We start from the raw sequence: 27,062 nt of genomic DNA, 5'->3' as shown, positions 1-27,062 counted from the left end.
CCAGTCAGACTGGATTATGGCCCACCCTACCCTAAAAGCCTGGGTTTTAACTTACTTACCTCTTTAAAGATCTTATCTCCAAATACAATCAATTCTGAGATTCTGGGGGTTAGGACTTCAACATATAAAGGAGGCATACCATTCAGCCCATAACAACCATCTATTCTAATGTTCTCATTTCAAAACACTGTGACCAAGTGCACACTTCTGGGGAGGAATTATCTTAGGATATTTTTTTACATACTTTAAAATACGATATATATACTGCAGTTAGTTGAATTAAATCAATAATATTTTCCTATAGGTAAAATACCTTATACTTAGAAAGGTAGTTAACAAAATATACTTTTTGTTTAATTTGTCTTCACAAATAGTATTTATTAAGTAGTTTATTATGTGATTTCTGTGAAAATGTAATATAGAAGATTTTCTTTAAAACAAGTTTATAAAACTCTAAAATATCATTAGTATACAATCCTAAACTGAAAAGTTTAAAACAGACTAGTCTCATTTTACATGGGAAAAAGATATGAAAAGAGTAATGTTGCTGCTTGACCCCGATTGATTACTAATAATACTCTTCCCAGAAGATGATGGTGTATGAGATACAGGACTCAGAGGGCAAAACTCACAAAATAAGAAAAACAGAATGTCTTAGAATTCTACTTAATGATGCTTATGTTTGGTTGGATAGCTGTTTTAATTACAATTTCAAGTCTTACAGATACAGAAATTCTATTTTTTCCAGAACGAACATGTATATCCTTATAATATAATAGGGAAGGAAAAAGAACATTCAATTTTAACTATTGAACCCTTTTACTTTTTGAGCTTAGAGGTCAACGTTTTTTTTCTCTTCACAGCCTAGCATTCATCTGATTCATTAGCTTCTCCAATTTGATTGCTAGGGCCATGTTTCCTTTAATCTTCAATCTTCCTGACATGAATGCTATTGTTGGTTTTAGTTTCCCTAAAAAGAGAAAATGAGAGAGGAAAAATCAGCCATTAGTGCCCTTAGGGACGTACCGCTTCAAGAACATGCTTATAAAAAGAATCTCTGAGTTCTATAAACCTCTGAAACACAGAAATTTCTTTTATAGCATCTTTTTATCAGTATCTTGGGAATCCCAATTCCTAGATTTAGATGTTAACAATATCTTGTAATATGAGAGATAATATAAAAGCAACAATCAACAAAAGATTATACCAAAAAGAGGAAGATGCAACATGTACAGTACACTAAAGAATAGATGGCCCTCAAATGAATTGTAGTAAACAAATACTATCTATTTTAGTTATTTTCCAATCTATTATAGTTCATTAAACTCGTAACATTTCAAGTTTAGAGTCAAAAAAGTCAAATGGTATAAATGCATATAATTTTCTTAAGAAATGACATTAAAAGTATACTGTATGGACACAGTAGGTCTTAGCAGTATTTTAACCACAGAAATGCCAGAATGTAAAATGGTGGGCATTAAAACAGAATTGTAGCTAATAACAACATATAATAAATAGGAGCTCCATGAAGGGAGGGAACTTTGTTTTTATTTGCTACTCTCATTTCCCAATCTTTTCACTGTTAGGCTTCAGCTAAAAAACTGGCTTCTTGCTCTCTCACTCTACAGTGAAACCCACCAGTCCACAGCCCCACTCATGCATACACAGCTTCCAATCAGCTTTACATAGCCTTGCTTGTTAAAGATGAATGGGCAGCAAATGGAGACCAGGGAAAAAAAATCACCCCAAAACCAAAAACAAATCAAAGCAATTTGGGGGAAACAGAGACTGCAGGCATAGAAGAAACAGAAACGAGATAAATGAACAAACTAAAAATTCTGTAAATCATGTGCTCATTGATAAGACAAGCTGTGACAATGTATCAACAACAGGATGCTGGAAGAAAAGGGGTGAGGAGGAGAAGCACAGGAAATGGGTATTGAAAAGAGAGGAAGTGGGAGAAGCAGGTGAAGGGGAATGGAATGGGATAGAGTGAGGATGAAGAAGGGTGAAGTAAGAGACGAAAAAAGAAGCTCAGAAAACATGAGTGAACTCTTGGAAATTAAGATTTTGATATATCCACAATATTAGAATGTAATAGAAAGGAGACACTTGCAATCTTCTGGTCACAGCAGTCTCTCGATTGCAAAATTCCCCCTGCCGCTATTACAAAAGCTTCTATGAAGCAGCACCCCCCCACCACAATAATCTTTTGAAATAAAATTTTCCTTACTATATATACATATATTTTTAAAGGAAAGAATAAGGCCCTAAATGTAAGGTGATTAAATCAGAGATTTAATGTTTTCTTCAGAAAGTGAGAACTGAGAAAACTGAGATAGCTATCAAAGAAATAATATAAGATACATTTCCAAAGAGCCCATCAAGTATCCAGGAAGATGAATGAAAAAAAGCCTTGTATCACTGTGAAATTTCAGAACACTACAGAGAAAGAGATGATTTTGATTCCAAAACTTCCAGAAAGGGGAGTGGTGGATACAAAAGATTAAGAATAGTATCAAATCCTCCATGGTAATCTTAGAAGATGGAGCAATGACTTCAATGACTTCATTTTCTGAGGGAAAATGAATTGCAACACAGAAATCTCTACCCAGACAAATAATCAATGTGTTGGGATAATACAGGTAATTTTAGATACTCACAAAAATTGCCGCTTATATATCCTTTCTAATGAAGCTACTGGAGGATGGGTGCCACCAAAATGAGGATGTAAACCAAGAAAAAAGAAAGGGATACAGGAAACAGGAGATTCAATGCAGGAGAGAATTAAAGAAATTTCTAGGATCACAGCTGTGTAGCAGACTTAATGAGCTATCTGTTTAGAACCCATTTCTTTTTCTTTTCTTTTCTTTTTTTTTTTGGCCACACCACACACCTTGCAGGATCCCTGACCAGGGACTGAACCCGGGGCCCCAGCACTGGAAGCACGGAGTCCTAACCACTGGACCATCAGGGAATTCCCCAGGAGTTATCTGTTTGGATTGTAATAAGAAGACAAAGAGCTCCAGAAAAAAAGTACACTGACAGGTAATCTGACACAGGGAGAATGAATTCTTAAAACTCAAAAAAAAATTAAATTAAACAGATAAAAAAATCCAGTTACAATGGGAAAAGGACCTGAATTGACATTTCTTCAAGGAATATACACGTGTGACCAATAAGCACATGAAAAAAATGTTGAACAGCATTTGTCATTAGGGAAATGCAAATCAAAACCACAATGAGATATTACTTCATACTCACTAGGATTGCTATTGTAAAAAAACAAAAAACAAAAACAAGTGTTGGTGAGGGCAAGGATACAGATAAATAGAAACCCTCATATGTTGCTGGTAGGAATGTAAATGTTCAGGTGCTGTAGAAAACATTTTCGCAGTTCTTCAAAGAGTTAAACATAGTATTACCATATGACCCAGCAATAAAGAGAAATGAAAACATAAATCTACACAGAAACTTGGACACAAATGTTTATAGCAGCATTGTTTATAACAGCCAAACAAAATATCTTTCAACAGATAGTCATAAAAAGAAATGAAGTACTGATACATGCTACAACTTAGATGAACCTTGAAAACATTATGCTGAGTGACAAGAGCCACACACAAAAGGTCACATACTGAATGATTCCATTTATATAAACTATCCAGAATAGACAAATCCACAGAGAGAGAAAGCATATTTGCAGGTCCCATGGGAGGGGGGAGGCTGGAATGGGATGTTACTTAAATGGTATACAGTGTTCTTCTGGGGTGATGAAAAAGTTTTGAAACTAAAGAGAAGTGGTGGTTGCATAGCATTGTGAATGCACTAAGTTAAACACCATTGAACTGTACACTTTACATGGTTAATTGTATGTTATGTGAATTTCATCTCCATTTTTAAAGAAGAGAATTAAATACTGCTACATCAAGAATGAAACCTGAAAACAAGCTAAAAGAAGAAACACACTGCAAAGAAGCCAGTCACACAAAAAAATTCCATATATATGATTCTGTTCACAAGAAAGTCCAGAATAGGGAAATCTACAGACACAGGAAGTAGATTAGTGGTTGCTTAGGGCTAGGGGCAGGAGATGGGGGATATGGGATTAACAGTTAATGGGTACTGGGTTTCTCTTTTTGAGGTGATGCAAATGTTCTAAAATCAACTGTGGTGATGGTGGCGAACATCTGTGAATATGCTAAAAAAACAGTCAATTGTTTACTTTAAATGGATGAATTATATGGTATGTGAATTATATATCAATAAAAAATTAAAAAATAAAAAAAGCTATTGACATAGAACAATAAGTCAAATTGGTAATTAAAAATTTTCCCACAAAAAAATCCCAGGCCCAAAGAGCTTCACTGGTTAATTCATAGGATATAAAATTTACACAAAAGTCAAATGTATTTGTGTATACTAGCAACAAATAATTAAAAAATAAAATTAACACAATAATTTCATTTACAGTAGCATTAAAAAAGAATGAAATACTTAGGGGAAAAAAGCATGAACCATAAAAGAAAAAAATGAAACATTAGACTATCAAAACCAAAAACTTTTGCAACTCAAAAGATACCACTAAGAAAATGAAAAGATAAGTCACAGACTGAGAGAAAATATTTTCGAGTCACATGCATCTGGAGTTTATAAAGAACTCTTACAACTTAATAGTAAAAAGGCAAGTCAATTTAAAAATGAGCAAAGGGCTTCCCTGGAGGCGCAGTGGTTAAGAATCCACCTGACAATGAAGGGGACACGGGTTCGAGCCCTGGTCTGGGAAGATCCCACATGCCGAGGAGCAACTAAGCCCGTGAGCCACAACTACTGAGCATGCGTGCCACAACTACTGAAGCCCGTGTGCCAAGAGCCCGTGCTCCGCAACAAGAGAAGCCACCACAATGAGAAGCCTGTACACCACAACGAAGAGTAGCCCCCGCTCACCACAACTAGAGAAAGCCCGCGCACAGCAACAAAGACCCAACACAGCCAAAAAGATAAAATAAAGAAAGTAAATAAAAATGAGCAAAACATTTGAATAGACAGTTCATCAAATATAAACAGCTATTAAGCACATGGAAAGATGCCCAACATTATTAATCATTAAGAACATGAAAATTCAAAGCACGAGATACCACCACACACCCGCTAGAATGGCTATGATAACAAAGACACTGCCATTTGTGACATAATGGATAACAAAGACACTGCCATTTGTGACATAATGCATAAACCTCGAGGATGTTATGCTGCATGAAATAAGCAAGACACAAGAAGACAAAAACTGTATGATGTCACTTATATGTGGAATGTAAAAAAGTCAAACCCACAGAGGCAGAGAGTAGAATGGTGTGATGTTGGTTTCCGGGTACAAACTTTCAGTTATAAGGTGAATAAGTTCTAGGGATCTAATGTTCAGCACAATGATTATAGTTAATAATACTGTATTGTATATTTGAAATTTGCTGAGAGTAAATCTTAAGTGTTCTCATGACAACAAAAAAAAGGTAACCATGCAAGGTGATGGATATGTTAATTAGCTTGAGTATAGTAATTTCCTAGTGTATACAAATGCCAAGTCATCATGTTATATACCTTAAATATATACAGTTTTTATTTATCAATTATACCTAAATAATACTGTAAAAAAATAAAAGGCACTAGTAAGTGCTGATGAGGATTTGGAGAAACCTGAACCTTTATACAATGCTGACAAGAATATAAAATTAGTGCAGCCACTTTAGCAAAGTTTGGTGGTTTATTAAAAAGTTACATATCAACATACCACATAACCCAGCAATTCCACTCTTAGAAATCTACCCAACAGAAATGAAAATATATATCCACACAAATATGTATATGAAAATATTCACAGCAACATTATTCATAATACCCCAAAACATGAAACAACCCAAATATCCACCAGCTGCTGAGTGGATAAATATGAAGTATATCCATACAATGGAATACTACTCAGCAATAAAAAGGAACTGAACTACTGATACATGCTACAACATGATGGATGAATCTCAAAAGACTTATGCTAAGTAAAAGAAGCCAAATACGAAAGACTATATACTTTATAATCCCATTTATATGAAATGTCCAGAAACAGCAAATCTATAGAGACAGAAGGCAAGTTAGTGTCTGGCTGGCTGGGCAGTAAAAAGGGGGATTGACTGCAAAGGGACAGAGAATTTTGAGGGAGTGATAGAAATGTTCTCAAACTGGATTTTATTTATTTATTTATTTATTTATTTATTTATTTAAACATCTTTATTGGAGTATAATTGCTTTACAATGGTGTGTTAGTTTCTGCTTTATAACAAAGTGAATCAGTTATATGTATACATATGTTCCCATGTCTCTTCCCTCTTGCGTCTCCCTCCCTCCCACCCTCACTATCCCACCCCTCTAGGTGGTTACAAACCACCTAGCTGATCTCCCTGTGCTATGCGGCTGCTTCCCACTAGCTATCTATTTTACATTTGGTAGTGTACATATGTCCATGAACTCTTTCACTTTGTCACAGCTTACCCTTCCTCCTCCCCATATCCTCAAGTCCATTCTCTAGTAGGTCTGTGTCTTTATTCCCGTCTTACCCCTAGGTTCTTCATGACCTTTTTTTTTTTCTTAGATTCCACATGTATGTGTTAGCATACGGTTTTTGTTTTTCTCTTTCTGACTTACTTCACTCTGTAGGACAGACTGTAGGTCCATCCACCTCACTACAAATAACTCAATTTCGTTTCTTTTTATGGCTGAGTAATATTCCATTGTATATATGTGCCACATCTTTATCCATTCATCTGCTGATGGACACTTAGGTTGCTTCCATGTCTGGGCTATTGTAAATAGGGCTGCAATGAACATTTTGGTGCATGACTCTTTTTGAATTATGGTTTTCTCAGGGTACATGCCCAGTAGTGGGATTGCTGGGTTGTATGGTAGTTCTATTTGTAGTTTTTTAAGGAAACTCCATACTGTTCTCCATAGTGGCTGTATCAATTTACACTCCCACAAACAGTGCAAGAGTGTTCCCTTTTCTCCACATCCTCTCCAGCATTTACTGTTTCTAGAGTTTTTGATGATGGCCATTCTGACCAGTGTGAGATGATATCTCATTGTAGTTTTGATTTGCATTTCTCTAATGATTAATGATGTTGAGCATTCTTTCATGTGTTTGTTGGCAATCTGTATATCTTCTTTGGAGAAATGTCTATTTAGGTCTTCTGCCCATTTTTAGATTGGGTTGTTTGTTTTTTTGTTATTGAGCTGCATGAGCTGCTTGTAAATTTTGGAGATTAATCCTTTGTCGGTTGCTTCATTTGCAAATATTTTCTCCCATTCTGAGGGCTGTCTTTTGGTCTTGTTTATGGTTTCCTTTGCTGTGCAAAAGCTTTGCAGTTTCATTAGGTCCCATTTGTTTATTTTTGTTTTTATTTCCGTTTCTCTAGGAGGTGGGTCAAAAAGGATCTTGCTGTGATTTATGTCATAGAGTGTTCTGCCTATGTTTTCCTCTAAAAGTTCGATAGTGTCTGGCCTTACATTTAGGTCTTTAATCCATTTTGAGCTTTTTTTTGTGTATGGTGTTAGAGAGTGTTCTCATTTCATACTTTTACCTGTACCTGTCCAGTTTTCCCAGCACCACTTATTGAAGAGGCTGTCTTTCCTCCACTGTATATTCTTGCCTCCTTTATCAAAGATAAGGTGACCATATGTGCGTGGGTTTATCTCTGGGCTTTCTATCCTGTTCCATTGGTCTATATTTCTGTTTTTGTGCCAGTACCATACTGTCTTGATTACTGTAGCTTTGTAGTATAGTCTGAAGTCAGGGAGCCTGATTCCTCCAGCTCCATTGTTCGTTCTCAAGATTGCTTTGGCTATTTGGGGTCTTTTGTGTTTCCATACAAATTGTGAAATTTTTTGTTCTAGTTCTGTGAAAAATGCCAGTGGTCGTTTGATAGGGATTGCATTCAATCTGTAGATTGCTTTGGGTAGTAGAGTCATTTTCACAATGTTGATTCTTCCAATCCAAGAACATGGCATATCTCTCCATCTATTTGTATCATCTTTAATTTCTTTCATCAGTGTCTTATAATTTTCTGCATACAGGTCTTTTGTCTCCTTAGGTAGGTTTATTCCTAGATATTTTATTCTTTTTGTTGCAATGGTAAATGGGAGTGTTTTCTTAATTTCACTTTCAGATTTTTCATCATTAGTGTATAGGAATGCCAGAGATTTCTGTGCATTAATTTTGTATCCTGCTACTTTACCAAATTCATTGATTAGCTCTAGTAGTTTTCTGGTAACATCTTTAGGATTCTCTATGTATAGTATCATGTCATCTGCAAACAGTGACAGCTTTACTTCTTCTTTTCCGATTTGGATTCCTTTTATTTCTTTTTCTTCTCTGATTGCTGTGGCTAAAACTTCCAAAACTATGTTGAAAAAGAGTGGTGAGAGTGGGCAACCTTGTCTTGTTCCTGATCTTAGTGAAAATGGTTTCAGTTTTTCACCATTGAGGACGATGTTGGCTGTAGGTTTGTCATACATGGCCTTTATTATGTTGAGGAAAGATCCCTCTATGCCTACTTTCTGCAGGGTTTTTATCCTAAATGGGTGTTGAATTTTGTCAAAAGCTTTCTCTGCATCTATTGAGATGATCACATGGTTTTTCTCCTTCAATTTGTTAATATGGTGTATCACATTGTTTGATTTGCGCATATTGAAGAATCCTTGCATTCCTGCAATAAACCCCGCTTGATCATGGTATGATCCTTTTAATGTGCTGTTGGATTCTGTTTGCTAGTATTCTGTTGAGGATTTTTGCATCTATGTTCATCAGTGATATTGGCCTGTAGTTTTTTTTCTTTGTGACATCTTTATCTGCTTCAAACTGGATTATGAGTGATGGTTTTACAACCCTATACATTTACTAAAAATCATATATACTTATAATGGGTAGATTTTATGGTATGTAAATTATACCTTAACAAAACTGTTCTAAAAAATAACTTTAAAACAAACTACTGGGCTTCCCTGGTGGCACAGTGGTTGAGAGTCCGCCTGCCGATGCAGGGGACACGGGTTCGTGCCCCGGTCCGGGAAGATCCCACATGCCACGGAGCGGCTGGGCCTGTGAGCCATGGCCGCTGGGCCTGTGCGTCCGGAGCCTGTGCTCCGCGATGGGAGAGGCCACAACAGTGAGAGGCCCGCGTACCGCAAAAAAAAAAAAAAAAAAAAAAAAAAAAAAAAAAACTACTGGTAAGAACAATTTTATATGTATGTGTGTGTGTATATTTCTCTTCCCAATATATTAATCAGGTAATCTTGTACAATATATTTTCTTTCTATTATAATGCTTTAGTATACAGTGGCCTCTACTGGCCAAAAAGAGAGATTTTGATTAGTTGATCACTAGTTGCTTTAATTTTTTATATTTATAACATATCCACTCTATAGATTAGGTCACAGAAATGGCTATGGCTTCTTAAAAGAGAATGCTTAGGATATAAGATCTAAATTGCGCCCATTCAAAAGACAGTAGATGGGATAAAGAATAAGAATGAAAAGATGTAAGAAGCAGAAGCAAAGTTATTTGCTCCCAATCTGAACTGCTGCTATAAAATAAACTTTATAAGGGACTTTCCTGGCGGTCCAGTGGTTAAGACTCTGTGCTTCCACTGCAAGAAGTGTGGGTTCGATCCCTGGTTGAGGAACTAAGATCCCACATGCCACTTGGCGTTGCCAAAATAAATAAAATAAAATAAAATAAACCTTATAAGAATATATATGTTTTTAAATCACTCATTTAGCTGACTGACCTCCCCTAGCCAATCCAGGAGCACATTCACAGAAAGATATAAATGGAAAGCCCATTACAAGTTTATGCTACACAAATAAAACATAAATTAAGGAGGTAACTTGATTCTCTCACCTTTGGAAGGCAAAATAACATAATTTAGAAGTGCATGAGATGGCGAGTTAGCTTGGATTCGAATTCTAACTCCAACATTGACTCACCCACCAAGTGACTCTGGGTTTATTATTTAATTAAGCAATACTTCAGTCTCCCTTTTTATAAAATAGAGAAAATCTTTTATCTCAAACCATTATTGGGAATATTGCTTAACTCAATAGTAATCATATACATATTAGCTATAATTACTGTTATTTCTGTTTGGAAACTGACAATAATTTTTTTTATTTTTAAAGGTCTTTAAGTTCAAAATATTGCATATTTATAAGGTTCAAATTTACCAAACATTTATTTAGCATCCAAAGCACTATGTTTAAGCCCTACAGAGAAAGAGATTTTGAAACACTAAACAAACACTAAAGAAACTATTAAAATGATTAAAGAGGGGCTTCTCTGGTGGCGCAGTGGTTAAGAATCCGCCTGCCAATGCAGGCGACACAGGTTCGTGCCCTGGTCCAGAAAGATCACATGTGCCACAGAGAAACTAAGCCCATGCGCCCCAACTGCTGAGCCTGTGCTCTAGAGCCTGTGTGCCACAACTATTGAAGCCTGCATGCCTAGAGCTCGTGCTCCGCAACAAGAGAAGCCACTGCAGTAAGAAGACCGTGCACCGCAACAAAGAGTAGGCCCCGCTCGCCGCAACTAGAGAAAGCCTGCACACAGCAACAAAGACCCAAGTCAGCCAAAACTCAATCAATCAATATATTTATTTTAAAAAAATGATTAAAGCGATAACTATTCATTATCATTAAAAGATGTTATAATGTACTAAGTACTTTTAATGTACTTTTAAGTACACTAGTACTTTTAAGTACTAAGTACTTATAATGTACTAAGTACTAAGTGAAAAAGGTTACCAAACAGCAGCAATGCTATAATCTTGTTTTTATAAGCACACTTATATATTTATATACACTCATAAAAAATATATATGACTTTAAACCAAAAATCAACTGATGATTATCTTTTGGTATAGTACAATAAAAAATAATTTTATTTATTTTCTTTTTTCCTAAGCATATTTTCTAATTTTTGTACCATGAATATTTAGCACTACTGTTTACAAAAAGGGGGGGAAAGTTGAAGAAACCTCAATCATTAGTAACATCACACACAAACTGGCTCACATAGTATGTAGGCCATTAGCATCTTGGGTTAGAAATGGAAAGCGAGACTTACAGGGCACAGAATACACTATCATCTTCAATTTATAAAGATTAAAACAGAATAAAGAATAAATAACATTTATAACTCATTAAATAAATCTTTAGGATCTTCAGATTAAAATGTTACAATACTTTTGTTTAAAGTGCTGCTTCTGGGACTTCCCTGGTGGTGCAGTGGTTAAGAATCTGCCTGCCAATGCAAGGGACATGGGTTCGATCCCTGGTCTGGGATGATCCCACATGCTGAGGAGCAACTAAGCCCGTGCGCCACAACTACCGAGCCTGCGCTCTAGAGCCCGCGAGCCACAACTACTGAGCCCGCGTACCACAACTACTGAAGCCCACGCACCTAGAGCCCAAGCTCTGCAACAAGAGAAGCCACTGCAATGAGAAGCCCACTCACCGCAACGAAGAGTAGCCCCCTACTCTCCGCAACTAGAGAAAGCCTGCACGCAGCAATGAAGACCCAATGCAGCCAAAAATAAATAAATTAAAAAAAAAAATTTAAGTGCTGCTTCTAATAATTACATGTGTTAATTAACTTACCATCTGGAGTAGTGTTTTAAGAGTAGAAAAATAGAAAAAAATTACCCTTAAAATTTTTCTGGCACATTTAGAGATACATGGGCAGAGCAGAAAATTATGCAGACGCTCTTCTTAGTGATGGATTCCACAGAAAGCAGCGTCATTGGGCCACGGGAGACAGCTGCAATTTCCTATTACAATAGTTGGCAAGATTGAAGCATGATCTTACTCTTGATAAACAAGCTGCAGCTAAGTTCAGCACCTCTGGTAACCAAGGTGTTACTGGAAATGATATCTTAGTCCAACTAGTAGAAATGAAGCCTACCTAACAGAATTTTCCTTGAACAATCAGTAAACAAGTAAAGTTAAAACTCACCTGAAAACATTTTTACAAAATCATCAGTAGACATACTCATCACCACATCTGCCCGATCAGAGGGCTCTCCATATCCAACATTGCCACCCTTGCTTTTAAGATCAAGAAACCATGTTCCACCATCTTCACCTACACAGAAAAGAAAGATAGAGAAATAAATGTTAAAGAAGCCCTGTTTTTCTTAAACTTAATAACTGTACAATTAGAATAATCATATATAATGCTGTTACCCAGGTTGAAATCCCCAGGCCTCTAACAAATTCAGCCAATATTTATTAAGTACTTGTTATGGGCCAGGCACTTGGCTAGGCTCTGAAGACTCTTCAATAACGTGGTTCTTACAAAACAGGAAGTGGAGGGTGATGTGGAGTCAGGAAAGCCCAGCTGAGATTTAAAAGTTAAGTAAGAATTTGCTAGATGGGGGACCTGCCTGGTGGTCCAGTGGCTAAGACTTCGTGCTCCCAACGCAGGGGGCCCAGGTTTGATCCCTGGTCAGGGAACTAGATCCCACATGCTGCAACTAGAGTTTACGTGCCACAACTAAGAGTTCGCGTGCCATAACTAAGAGTTCACAACTAAGGATCCCACACGCTGCAACTAAAGATTCTGCACATGGCAACGAAGATCCCACATGCCTCAACTAAGACCTAGTGCAGCCAAACAAACAAACAAATAAATAAATAATATTTGCTCGATGAGGAACTGAAAAAAGGAACAGAAGGACTGGAATGTACAAAGAGAGTGGATGGTGGCCTCAGATAAGCTTGTTAGGCAGTCCAGATGCAGAGCACAGTAAGCCATGTAAAGGGTTCGCTGATTTCATCCATACCCCATGGAAGGAGAATGACATTAGGTTTGTATTTTAAATAGATCACCCTAACAGCAGTGTAGAGAAGATATTGGAGAGGGATAAAGAGGATACAGAGGACAATTTAGGAAGGTACTGGGGTTGTTCAGGAGCTTGAGGATGTATGCCTGGGGAAGGATCGCAGCAGTGGAAATGGAAAAAAGTCCACATATTTGAGAGAGAATTTCAAAGCAATATCACAAAACTAGGTAATTGATTGAATGAAGAAGAAAAGGTAGGGAGGGTGCAGAAGAATGATCTGCTTTGGCTTGGGAAGCTGGGTAAATATTGCTGTTTTTTACTGAGAGAACTACTAAAGAAGAGCAGATTTAACAAGTAGTGCCAAAGGCAGGTATTGGGAATGGTGAGTTGTTACGGACATTTTCAGATTGAGGTACCTTTGTGACAGCCAAATGAAAATGTCAAATGAAGTCTGACCGGGCTAGGAAGATAGATACATAAAGAACCAGCCCCTATGGTCACTAAAGCTATGTGAGGGGTTGGGGTTTTCCTAGACAAAGTCTGTAGAGAATAAAGAGTGCTAAGACAGTGACCTGAAGAATATCAACGTTTAAGGAAAGGATGGAGAAGCATCTAGCACAGGAGACTGACAAGACATGATTACAGACACAGAAAAAAGCAATGGAGCATTTCCAGAAGGAAAGAGAGGTCAACAGCATCAAATGCTGCAGAGTGGCGACAAGGTAAGAATGACAAATGCCCACTGGTGACACAGAAGCCACCGAGGACCTTGGTGAGAGCAAATTCAGTGGAATGGAGATAAATGACACCAGAACAGAGTGAACTGTAGATGAAAATAAGTTTGGCTCTGAAAGGGAGAAGAAAGATGGGGGGTGGGGGTGTGATTGGGAAGGTTGTTATTGTTGGGTTATTTTTAAAGATAGAATAGACTTTGGGAATGTTAAAAAACCACTGGGAAGGAGGCTTCAGGATGAACAGGTGGAAGAGACAGCACACATTTCCTGAGGAGGCCGGAGGAAATGGGATCTAGAACTTTGCTACTCAAAATGTGATCCATGAACTGCAGTACTGTCATCACATCAGAAATGCAAACTTCAGACCCTACCGCAAACCTACTGAATCAGATTCTGCATTTTTAGCATGCCCAGCGGTGATCAGTATGGACATTAAAGCTTAGGATGCATGGATGTGGAATTGAACTCTGCCTGTTGGGAGAGGAGGAAGAGAGGTCAATGCCTACAACAGTTTGCTATCAGATGGCAGGAAGGTGAAGCAATTCCTGTCTGTAGGCTTCCCTTATCTCTGTGAAAGAGGAGGTCACTTTATCTGCTGAAACTGGCAGGGAAGTGGTGAAGGGAGAGATGGGAGACTTGAGGAACACTGAGAGGTTTAAAAGAGTCACTGTGGAAAATGAGGCAATAAGCTGACCACAGAAACACAGAATTCTGACATTGGAGAGGAGCAGTGATGAATTTTTACTGGTACAGATTCACTGGGTGGTGTGATTCCACCCCCCACCCCCTGCCATTTCTCCAGCAAGACTTAGCAGCCTGGATGCAAGTGTGGAGCAGCCAGAGAGTTTGATCATCCAGGACTAGGATTATGACAGCTGGTGACATAAGCAACAGGTCAGGAAGTTTAGGATACAGGTAAAAGAGTGATTGCAGCAATGGACCATGGGTTCTAAGAAAAGGAAGTAAAAACAGGAAGATACAGATGGATTAAGATAAAATAGAGGTGACAAAGGATAAAAGAACTGATAATGTCAAAGTTTGAGTACAATGGGACTGTGGTAGCTAATTCTTAAAACTCTTGTCAACATGCATTAATACTATGTTGAGAAGAAAAATACTGAGAGATTTTAAAATCTGACTGCATTCAGACTGACCTGAATAATCTCAAAGGTAAAAAAATGGCAAGGGAGTTCCCTGGCAGTCCAGTGCTTAGGACTCGGCCCTTTCACTGCTGTGGGCCCCGGTTCAATCCCTTGTCAGGGAAGTAAGATACCATAAGCCCGTGGTGCAGCCAAAAAAACCCAAAAAACAGGCAAGGTGCGCATGGTTGATAAATGACTGTATTATACTACCTGTCATGATCCATATATCCTTCTAAATAGGATTTTCTCTTAATTACATACACTAAGGAGTTATTTAACACTGGAAGTACCTGTAAGGAAATTTTATTTTACATATGTCCATATGCACTGATATTAACTTAAAAATACAAATCAGTAGAACAGAGAAGAACTAAAAAAACAAGTAGAAAACAGGTCTATCACTTATATGTGGAAATAGCAGTTTAAAACAAATAGGTATAATTATGGGTCAACATATATGAACTCCATGGTAACCACAAATCAGAAACTTAATAGATGGACAAAAACCAAAAAGAAAAGAACACAAAAATACAGATCAGTAGTTATTTGCTATTCTTAAATGTCTACATTCTCGGGTAAGGGTCTGGATATAGCCAACTATTCCAGGTTATTACTACTGGAGGCTGATATACTTCCAAGGGAAATATCCTACTTTGTTTCATAAAAGTTCCAGATTACCAGAAGTAACCCTTACCTGAGAGTTCAAACTGATAGATTGCTTGAGTGGCTTTAACAATATCATCACTGAGAGAGTCCTTAACAATTCTAAATGTTCCTTCCACAGCTCCAGAACGTGGTTTTCGTGGTGGCTGCGCCTCCTCTTCTTTCAATTCTGGAAGAGCACCTATAAAATGTTATTGATATAAGTACCTTTAAAGCCTAGGCAATGTAAGGTCACATACAAAATTAATTAATTAGCAAACAGACTTGCTACCAATTAGACCCATTTAACCAAAATGACCTTAAATACATTCAGTGGCATCTTAAAGCATACAAGCATAAATCAAACTGATGGAATAACACCCAAACATGTCAGTTATGGTTATAAATGGAAATGGTTTATAATCTTCAAGTAAAAGACTACCTCTCAGATTAGCTTTTTAAAAAACCCACTAATTTATACAGTGTTTATAATAAACAGATTTAAACAACCTATTAGAGTTTTAATGGTAACAATTAATCACTCCTTTATCATCGTCCCTGAGTTCCAAAACCAAATGAGAAAAGAAGTCTGTGGAGTCAGAAAGATGGAGATCAGAATATCAACTGTGTAAATGAGTGGAGATGAATTGGCGACTGTAGCTTGAATCAACAGCCAAGTGAACTTCTCAATAACTTTACCTCTAAATTAAACATATTCACCTAGTCTTTTCATCCCTGGATTGAACCTGCCTCCTCCCATCAAGGAATGGAAATGCCTCTGTAAGTAAAGATCATGTGAAAACTGAGGATAGTCTACTCTGAAAGAAAGAAGGCTCAAAAGGGTCTAAACCACACAAACTCATTTCTTCTCCCAATCTTAATCAGATTGGTTCCTCCCACTAGATGAAGAGGTAGGCCAAACCATGTATTAGTCTCATGAAGGCCCCACTACCTAGAAACGCAAGGTCAGGGGAATAGAGGTTGCCACATTTTAAATTTTGTATTCACTTAAACCATTGGCCATAACCATTCAGCATATGATGAGCCAGGGGAGATCTGCAGTGCATAGGACTGTTCGAATCCCATAGCATGAAGCTGTCCCCCAATACCAACCTCTGTGTCTTTATTTATCCTCCTGGAATTATTTGTGGGCAGTTTGGCTGCCCCCAGAAACAGTAGAGAATAATTTGTTATCTAAACTAACTCAAAGGACAATCTGTACTCTAGGCTGAAGATTAACTCTCCATCTATCTCCCAGCTCAAATTATACCCCACCATCTTGTCCAATATAACTCACCAAAGGCTATTAAATAAAATCTAACTGACAGCATAAAGATACTCCAGGGTACAACATAACCAATTCAAAAGTATCCTAAATTTATTGAATATAAACTACCTTCCATTATGATGTTTCCAGATACAAATAAACAGTAAAATCCTTCTCACAAAGTTCAGCAGATATTAAAGATGAAATACTTAAGATCCAATGGAGCAAAGAATATATTATTATTATGGTATTTTGAAGCCAGTTTAAAAATTCAGATATGTATTTCAATATTTAATGCTGACAGTGTAGTGAGGGAGATACTCATATAATGCCAATATTTATAATTCTGGAAGGAAGTTTCATAGTATGTATCAGGAACCCTCCCACTGCCTGATTATCCACTTTCAGTGATCCACTATAAGAAAATCCTGTAACATTTATAAAATGAAACAATTACAAACCACTAAAATAAATATTACATTCATGTGATACAATACTAAGTTGCCAATTTCAAAAATTTGTTTTTGAAGACCTGGATAATGTTCACAATATAATGTTAAGTAAAATGAAGTATATACAATTAAATATAATATGATCCAATCAGGTAAAGTATATATTTGTGGATATGAATTTTAAGTTATATTTTCAAAAAATAAAAGAGACTGGAAAGAAATAAGCCAAAATACAGACAGTATTTATACTTGGATGGTGGGTTACATGTGATTTCAAAAATTTTCTTTATGCTTTTCTGTACTAAGCTTTTCTATACAAATTAATTTAAAATGGTATCAAAATTGATTAAATTACATTACAAAATCTATTGGATGTGGCCAAAGTTACATTAAGGGAGTAAATGCACAGTCAAAATTATTTTATTATTTTTAAAGGAATAAAAATGAATAGTAGCCTAACAAGCAAGAAAAGGAACAAAAACGTGCGACCTCAAAGAGAGCAGAAAAGAGAAAAAAATAAAGCAAAAAATTTTAAAGTAATGAATCAAATGGTTGCAGAATTTTGTGAATATACTAAAAATCACTTAACTACATACTTTAAAATGGTGAATTTTTGGTATATGTAAATTATACCTCAAAGCTGTTATAAAAAGAAATAATGAATCAGTAAAGAGAAAAGCAGTAGAATGAAAAATGAAATAAAATTTAAAATCTGGTTCTTTTGAGGAAAAACAATAAGATACAGTAAAATTGGGCAACTTTCTGGAAAATTTAATCATAGAAAAAAGGAGAAAAAAAACTTTAAAAAGAGAAAAGGGATAAAATAAATATGAAAAATTTTTAATTATAAATGAATACTACATGTCAACCCTTAAATAAATTTTAAAGCTTCAAATGGACAGTTCTGTTTTTTTTTATTTTAGAAAAAGCCAATAATTGAATGACAAAATAAAAACATTTTCAAAGAAACAACTTCAGAAAAGACTCAAATAACTTAGTAGGTGAGATATGTCAAACCTTCAAGGAAAAGAACATAGAAAAAGGAAGTTACCCAATTGACTGCCATACTCAAAATATAACAAAAAATAAAATATAGAAAATATATAATAAAAATGTAGACATTAATCTAAATAACTGATAAAAAATCTTAATCAACATCTAATACCTTACTTATGGGTAAAATCTAAAGATTTTCCCATTAAAATTAAGAATAAAATAAGGATACCTAAAAGAAATAGTTTCAATAAATATTTCTGAATTCTCCTGGAAGTTCGAGTCAGTATATTAAGATATATGCCAGAAATAATCCTGTAAGATACTATTATTATAGGTAGACAGTAAGTTCGGGCATTTAGGAAATTCAAGATAATTAATGATAATTACATCAACTAACATTTATAGGGGACTTACTATATAAACTTCACAATATGATGCACTATCTATTATACTTAATCCTCATGATACTCACATAAGGAAAGTGAGAGCTGAGAAAACTGTTTCAGAGAGCTGAAGTGACTTGTCCAAGGTCACAGATATAAGTGACAGGGACAGGACTTGTACCCAGATCTGTCTTATCCCAAAGTCTATGCTTTCAGTAACTGTCTCTCTATTAGAAACTATTAGAAGTCTAAAACAAGACAAAAACTAATGAAGGTGACCAGATATAAAATAAATATAAAAAGTTAGTTTCCCCCTTCTTATTTATAACGTGTCTTGTTTAAGAAAGCATTTCAATATGTTTAATAAAATAAACACAATTCAAGATTAAAGTAAAAAGGAGCGAGGTTTTAAAATGGCAACTGGAATACTCAGTGACATACCTAAGGTTACATGGCAGTATGTGGCACAGCAGGAATTCCAACCCAGGCAGTCTGACTGGGTAATGCTTCCTCTACATTTTCCTCTTTGTCTAACTATGTAATTTTATATAGCCAACATAAAGGCTAAGCAGAGAACCAAGACCTAAACCCAGGACAACTGGACCAAGCAGAGGCTGCTAAAAGTGAGGAAAGCAAAGACACAGGCTTCCTTCAAGTTTCTGGAGGCAGGAAATGTATAGGAATGTATTTGGTTTTAGTAGGTATAATACCAGACAGAACTAAGTTTGTCATATAATAACTGCTGGAACTCCTACTTCAGGTGATTTGTCTATTAATCAATATATCATCTTTATCATCTGAGACGCCAAGGAGATGGCAGCAAAAACTACAGTGTAGCCTTGAAAGACACTTGCCAAGAGATAAACTGCATCATTTATCACCTGAAATATTTAGACAGAGCATGATGACTCTGCACAAGAGAATAAAACGTTAGGAGACAAAAAACAAACCAGTAATATATTTGAAAGGTACATTCAGCACACAACAAATACGGAAACTTTTGAGAAACAAAATGAAACCAAGTTCCCCTAAAACAAGTTTACCAGGTTTATGATTAGTCTCTCTATCCAAAACTTTATTCCCTTTTTAAAAAATGATATTTGTCTTTCTCAGTCAAGCAGTACTTTCTTTTTTTATTTTAATTAATTTATTTTATTTTTGGCTATGTCGTTGGGTCTTTGTTGCTGTGCGCTGGCTTTTCTCTAGTTGCGGTGAGCAGGGGCTACTCTTCGTTGCAGTGCAGGGGCTTCTCATTGCAGAGGCTTCCCTTGTTGAAGAGCACGGGCTCTAGGCACGCGGGCTTCAGTAGTTGCAGCACATGGGCTCAGTAGTTATGGCTCGTGGGCTCTAGAGCGTAGGCTCAGTAGTTGTGGCGCATGGGCTTAGGTGCTCCTCGGCATGTGGGATCTTCCTGGACTAGGGCACGAACCTGTGTCCCCTGCATTGGCATGCGGATTCTATTTTTTCTTTTTAACATCTTTATTGGAGTATATTTGCTTTAAAATGGTGTGTTAGTTTCTGCTTTATCACAAAGTGAATCAGTTATACATATACACGTTCCCATATCTCTTCCCTCTGCGTCTCCCTCCCTCCCACCCTCCCTATCCCACCCCTCTAGGTGGTCACAAAGCACCGAGCTTATCTCCCTGTGCTATGTGGCTGCTTCCCACTAGCTATCTATTCTACGTTTGGTAGTATATATATGTCCATGCCACTCTCTCACTCTGTCACAACCTACCCTTCCCGCTCCCCACATCCTCAAGTCCATTCTCTAGTAGGTCTGTGTCTTTATTCCCGTCTTACCCCTAGGTTTTTCATGAGCTTCTTTCTTTCTTCTTTTTTCTTAGATCCCATATATATGTGTTAGCATACGGTATTTGTTTTTCTCTTTCTGACTTACTTCACTCTGTAGGACAGACTCTAGGTCCATCCACCTCACTACAAATAACTCAATTTCGTTTCTTTTTATGGCTGAGTAATATTCCATTGTATATATGTGCCACATCTTCTTTATCCATTCATCCGATGATGGACACTTAGGTTGTTTCCATCTCCGGGCTATTGTAAATAGAGCTGCAATGAACATTTTGGTACATGACTCTTTTTGAATTATGGTTTTCTCAGGATATATGCCCAGTAGTGGGATTGCTGAGTCGTATGGTAGTTCTATTTGTAGTTTTTTAAGGAACCTCCATACTGTTCTCCAAAGTGGTTGTATCAATTTACATTCCCACCAGCAGTGCAAGAGTGTTCCCTTTTCTCCACACCCTCTCCAGCATTTATTGTTTCTAGATTTTTTGATGATAGCCATTCTGACTGGTGTGAGATGATACCTGACTGTAATTTTGATTTGCATTTCTCTAACGATTAATGATGTTGAGCATTCTTTCATATGTTTGTTGGCAATCTGTATATCTTCTTTGGAGAAATGTCTATTTAGGTCTTCTGCCCATTTTTGGATTGGGTTGTTTTTTTGTTATTGAGCTGCATGAGCTGCTTGTAAATTTTGGAGATTAATCCTTTGTCCGCTGCTTCATTTGCAAATATTTTCTCCCATTCTGAGGGTGGTCTTTTGGTCTTGTTTATGGTTTCCTTTGCTGTGCAGAAGCTTTTAAGTTTCATTAGGTCCCATTTGTTTATTTTTGTTTTTATTTCCATTTCTCTAGGAGGTGGGTCCAAAAGGATCTTGCTGTGATTTATGTCATAGAGTGTTCTGCCTCTGTTTTCCTCTAAGAGTTTGATAGTTTCTGGCCTTACATTTACGTCTTTAATCCATTTTGAGCTTATTTTTGTGTATGGTGTTAGGGAGTGTTCTAATCTCATACTTTTACATGTACCTGTCCAGTTTTCCCAGCACCACTTATTGAAGAGGCTGTCTTTTCTCCACTGTATATTCTTGCCTCCTTTATCAAAGATAAGGTGACCATATGTGCGTGGGTTTATCTCTGGGCTTTCTATCCTGTTCCATTGGTCTATATTTGTTTTTGTGCCAGTACCATACTGTCTTGATTACTGTAGCTTTGTAGTATAGTCTGAAGTCAGGGAGCCTGATTCCTCCAGCTCCATTGTTCGTTCTCAAGATTGCTTTGGCTACTCGGGGTCTTTTGTGTTTCCATACAAATTGTGAAATTTTTTGTTCTAGTTCTGTGAAAAATGCCAGTGGTCGTTTGATAGGGATTGCATTCAATCTGTAGATTGCTTTGGGTAGTAGAGTCATTTTCACAATGTTGATTCTTCCAATCCAAGAACATGATATATCTCTCCATCTATCTGTGTCATCTTTAATTTCTTTCATCAGTGTCTTATAATTTTCTGCATACAGGTCTTTTGTCTCCTTAGGTAGGTTTATTCCTAGATATTTTATTCTTTTTGTTGCAATGGTAAATGGGAGTGTTTTCTTAATTTCACTTTCAGATTTTTCATCATTAGTGTATAGGAATGCCAGAGATCTCTGTGCATTAATTTTGTATCCTGCTACTTTACCAAATTCATTGATTAGCTCTACTAGTTTTCTGGTAGCATCTTTGGGATTCTCTATGTATAGTATCATGTCATCTGCAAACAGTGACAGCTTTACTTCTTCTTTTCAGATTTGCATTCCTTTTATTTCTTTTTCCTCTCTGACTGCTGTGGCTAAAACTTCCTAAACTACGTTGAATAAGAGTGGTGAGAGTGGGCAACCTTGTCTTGTTCCTGATCTTAGTGGAAATGGTTTCAGTTTTTCACCATTGAGGATGATGTTGGCTGTGGGTTTGTCATATATGGCCTTTATTATGTTGAGGAAAGTTCCTTCTATGCCTACTTTCTGCAAGGTTTTTATCATAAATGGGTGTTGAATTTTGTCGAAAGCTTTCTCTGCATCTATTGAGATGATCATATGGTTTTTCTCCTTCAATTTGTTAATATGGTATATCACGTTGATTGATTTGCATACATTGAAGAATCCTTGCATTCCTGGAATAAACCCCACTTGATCATGCTGTATGATCCTTTTAATGTGCTGTTGAATTCTGTTTGCTAGTATTTTGTTGAGGATTTTTGCATCTATGTTCATCAGTGATATTGGTTTGTAGTTTTCTTTCTTTGTGACATCTTTGTCTGGTTTTGGTATCAGGGTGATGGTGGCCTCATAGAATGAATTTGGGAGTGTTCCTCCCTCTGCTATATTTTGGAAGAGTTTGAGAAGGATAGGTGTTAGCTCTTCTCTAAATGTTGATAGAATTCACCTGTGAAGCCATCTGGTCCTGGGCTTTTGTTTGTTGGAAGATTTTTAATCACAGTCTCAATTTCAGTGCTTGTGATTGGTTTGTTCATATTTTCTATTTCTTCCTGGTTCAGTCTTGGCAGGTTGTGCATTTCTAGGAATTTGTCCATTTCTTCCAGGTTGTCCATTTTATTGGCATAGAGTTGCTTGTAGTAATCTCACATGATCTTTTGTATTTCTGCAGTGTCAGTTGTTACTTCTCCTTTTTCATTTCTAATTCTATTGATTTGAGTCTTCTCCCTTTTTTCCTTGATGAGTTTGGCTAATGGTTTATCAATTTTCTTTATCTTCTCAAAGAACCAGCTTTTCACTTTATTGATCTTTGGTATTGTTTCCTTCATTTCTTTTTCATTTATTTCTGATCTGATCTTTATGATTTCTTTCCTTCTGCTAACTTTGGGGTTTTTTTGTTCTTCTTTCTCTAATTGCTTTAGGTGAAAGGTTAGGTTGTTTATTTGAGATGCTTCCTGTTTCTTAAGGTATGATTGTATTGCTATAAACTTCCCTCTTAGAACTGCTTTTGCTGCATCCCATAGGTTTTGGGTCGTCGTGTCTCCATTGTCATTTGTTTCTAGGTATTTTTTGATTTCCTCTTTGATTTCTTCAGTGATCACTTCGTTATTAAGTAGTGTATTGTTTAGCCTCCATGTGTTTGTATTTTTTACAGATCTTTTCCTGTAATTGATATCTAGTCTTATAGTGTTGTGGTCGGAAAAGATACGTGATACAATTTCAATTTTCTTAAATTTAACAAGGCTTGATTTGTGACCCAAGATATGATCTATCCTGGAGAATGTTCCATGAGCACTTGAGAAAAATATGTATTCTGTTGTTTTTGGATGTAATATATAAATATCAAATATAAATATCAAATATATAAATATCAATTAAGTCCATCTTGTTTAATGTATCATTTAAAGCTTGTGTTTCCTTATTTATTTTCATTTTGGATGATCTGTCCATTGGTGAAAGTGGGGTGTTAAAGTCCCCTACTATGAATGTGTTACTGTCAATTTCCTCTTTTATGGCTGTTAGTATTTGCCTTATGTATTGAGGTGGCAGGCGGATTCTTAACCACTGTGCCACCAGGGAAGCCCCAAAACTTTATTCTCTTTCTTGTCTCCTCTGACCTTGGTGCCTTTCTTGTCCAGTCTGACCTCAATCCTATGCTAATTGAACACTAATCAACCAGAGTCAGATGACTAAAACTGCTGTTGTTGATAACATCATTGATGTACTAAAACTGCTGCTGTAGATTGCATCATTACTGTACAAACTCAGAGCAAGATGAATTAACAGGCCCCTGAGCCATGGACCACCTGGCCAGAAAATCATAAACCAGAGACATCCTGACTCCCAAAACTATGATTAAGAAATGTCACAGAAATGTCACAAGAACTCCTTCACATGAAAACTAATATAAAACAAGGGCAGAAAGTCATATATAACTGGCTGAGATGAAAAAACAATAAAATAAAATGAAAAAGGAAATGGGAAACATGACAAACAAAAAGTATAATAGCAGAGTTAAAATAAACATTAGGAGCAATATGGAAGAGAGATGAATGTGTCTAAAATCTTATCAGTAATACAGAGTACAAACTTGAAAAGGTCTCTCAGAATGCAGAAGAAAAGAACAAAAATATGGAAATAGTAATAAAAGATAGTGAAAACTACAGGGGAAAGGGACAGGGTAGCCAGACTAAGTGTTTTTGAGGGCAATCCAGAAAAACTGGAATAGAAGCAATTAAAACTATAACTACAGAAAAAAAGAAAAAATAAACTAGAGGTTGAAAAAAAAAAAAAAGACTGAGTGAACTCCCTGTGTTGCAATGGGCAGGAAAAATCAATGAAGAGGGCTTCCCTGGTGGCCCAGTGGTTAAGAATCCACTTGCCAATGCAGGAGACATGGGTTTGAGCCCTGGTCCAGGAAGATCCCATATACCAAGGAGCAACTAAGCCCGTGCGCCACAACTACTTAGCCTGTGCTCTAGAGCCTGCAAACCACAACTACTGGGCCCGCGTGCCTAAAGTCCATACTCTGCAACGAGAAAAGCCACCACGATGAGAAGCCCGCGCACTACAACAAAGAGTAGCCCCCGCTCACTGCAACTAGAGAAAGCCTGTGCACAGCAATGAAGACCCAACACAGCCATAAATAAATAAATAAATAAATTTATTGAAAAAAATAATAATTTCATATATGTTATACAAAACAAATACACAAAGCACAAATACCAGAAAAAGTACAGGGCTGTCAATATTTTCCTCCCCCTTTGGAAATGAGGGATACACACTGACCTCTGGGAGAGACACTGTGAAATCAACATACAATAGATCTGGATATGGATGTAAAAAATCACCTGAAAGAGTTAAGTTAGATCTCAGGCCAGAAATACTGAGCTACTACTTATATGAATATATTAATATATCTACAGAAAATGTCAAGTAGAATTGCAGTTGACTGAAACATCACTTCTTCACTTAATTTTTTGTACAGGGAAGACAGGCTTTAGCCAAAGAAATCTGAGAACTCTGACCTCAAAGATGAGGGCATCCCGCCTGTAGAGATGGATATAGGGATTGCAGTCAATGCACCTGACATATTCTGATCCCAAAGACAAAAATCACTCCTATCAAAGCCCGATGTCAGTAAACATTTATCTTACATTCTGCTTATCTAACCCATCTTATTCTGAGTTCATGGTCATGAAACAATCTTCTGACTATGATTCTGTTCTCTATGTCATTATGCCCAGAGGGAGAGAATGAGCTGCTCACAGCAACTCCACATTTAGTCCGTGAGATGGCAACTCCTCATTATAAAATAAATTGGATTACTGGGGGGAAAATATGCTAATACTTCAAGTATTCAGGAGTTAGGAAATTAATTTAAGTTTTCTGGTTAAGGATATGGACTTTAGAATAAGAAAAATACGAATTTAAATTCTGGCTCTGCCCACCTGCCAGCTCTGTGATCTCCAAAGTAAAATGAGGACAATGATACCTGCCTTGTAGGACTGTAAGTATTAAATGAGACAATGCATGCAAAGTACTTAGCACAGTGTTTGCCGTATGGTAGGTGCCCAATAAATATGTGTTGAAAAACAACATAAATGTATGTGATTGTTAAGTGGTTCTTATTATTTAAATTTGGTATTTAAATGAGCTTAGTTTGTACGCATCTTCCTCTAAAACACAGATCCAATCTTAGGGTACTGGGCAAAAATCTGGATTTCGGACTTGCCTATCTTGAAGATAGACTCTTCTAGACTTTGATAATCTCTCTAACTTCTGCCATTCTGTATGAAGCCTTTTGAGGAAAAGATTGACAGCCTTGTTTTAATACTCTGATATATCCATGTGGCAACCAAATCAAAGATCTAATTTTTAAAATTTTTTTAAATTTAAATTTTAAAAGGAGTTATCTCTAGGCGATGGGATTATGAGTGACCGTTTTCCCTTCTATATTTTTCAAATTATCTATAATACAAAAGAAGAGTTGCCTTTTTTATTATTTAATTTTTTGAAATTGCCTCCAAAAATTCGGACAAAAAAAAGATAAAGATAGAAAAGATAAGATTAAGCTAGAAATAAAGTTTGTCACCGAAATGCATTGTGGTAAGGTTCTTAGGTTTCCTAAAGGTACAGAAGAAATGTTTTCCTAAACTTTCTAGCCTCCACCTAAAGAAACTATGGTCACTAAGGAGATTCACAGAGTCTATAATATAAAAATAAGGTAAGGGCCCAGACGAAGCACTGCTATTCTTGTTAATAAACCATGAGAGAGGTCTTCCCTAGCGGTCCAGCAGTTAAGACACTGCACTCTCACTGTGGGGGGCGTGGGTTGGATCCCTGGCAGGGTAACTAGGATCAGTGCATCCAAAAAAAATAAACCACGAGAGAAATTCTTCTCATGGGATTTCACTGAAGAGTGTTTCTTCTGACATCTTTCAGTAAGTTAGTGGCATCATGCCAGAACACAAAGATTAAAATGTAAACTCTGGACCAATTCAAGAAAGCTATTGTTTCTAAAGTACAAAAACAAAACAAAGTAAAACCCAAACCTCCTTTGCAGGTAATTTCTCCCATAAAGTAGTCACACAGCACAAACTCTGAGAATGGTTTCAGATGTATTTTGATGTGACACATTTTTCCTCAAAATAAAGTATCAACACAAAACACCTAAAAACAATGCCAAGGAAAAGAAATAAAACCTTTAAAAAGGTGTTATTTTAAAGACAACTTTTTTTTTAATCAAATGAAAAGAATATATCAAAAACTTCTTACTGGTAGAAGGA

The 27,062-nt window shown here is 36.5% G+C and overlaps 1 protein-coding gene across 3 annotated transcripts in view; it reads right to left on the bottom strand.

Moving 5' to 3' along the window:
• Nucleotides 1–676: 676 nt before the first annotated feature.
• HSDL2 (hydroxysteroid dehydrogenase like 2) overlaps nucleotides 677–27,062 on the bottom strand; it is a 70,791-nt gene continuing 44,405 nt past the window's right edge. For 2 of the 3 annotated variants that reach the window (XM_082623254.1, XM_082623256.1), the window contains 3 exons: nucleotides 15,452–15,601; nucleotides 12,053–12,181; nucleotides 677–970 (listed from right to left, as the gene is read on the bottom strand). In XM_082623254.1, coding sequence (XP_082479380.1) covers nucleotides 858–970; nucleotides 12,053–12,181; nucleotides 15,452–15,601 — 392 coding nt within the window. In that variant the 3' untranslated portion in view covers nucleotides 677–857. The remainder of the gene's footprint in view (nucleotides 971–12,052; nucleotides 12,182–15,451; nucleotides 15,602–27,062) is intronic. The other variant, XM_082623255.1, reaches the window with a different exon arrangement.

Source organism: Mesoplodon mirus, assembly GCF_964341445.2.
Source record: "Mesoplodon mirus genome assembly, chromosome: 1".
NCBI classification, from domain to species: Eukaryota; Metazoa; Chordata; class Mammalia; order Artiodactyla; family Ziphiidae; genus Mesoplodon; species Mesoplodon mirus.
The sequence above is the reverse complement of the archived record's forward strand: the minus strand, read 5'-3'. Positions and strand labels throughout refer to the sequence as shown.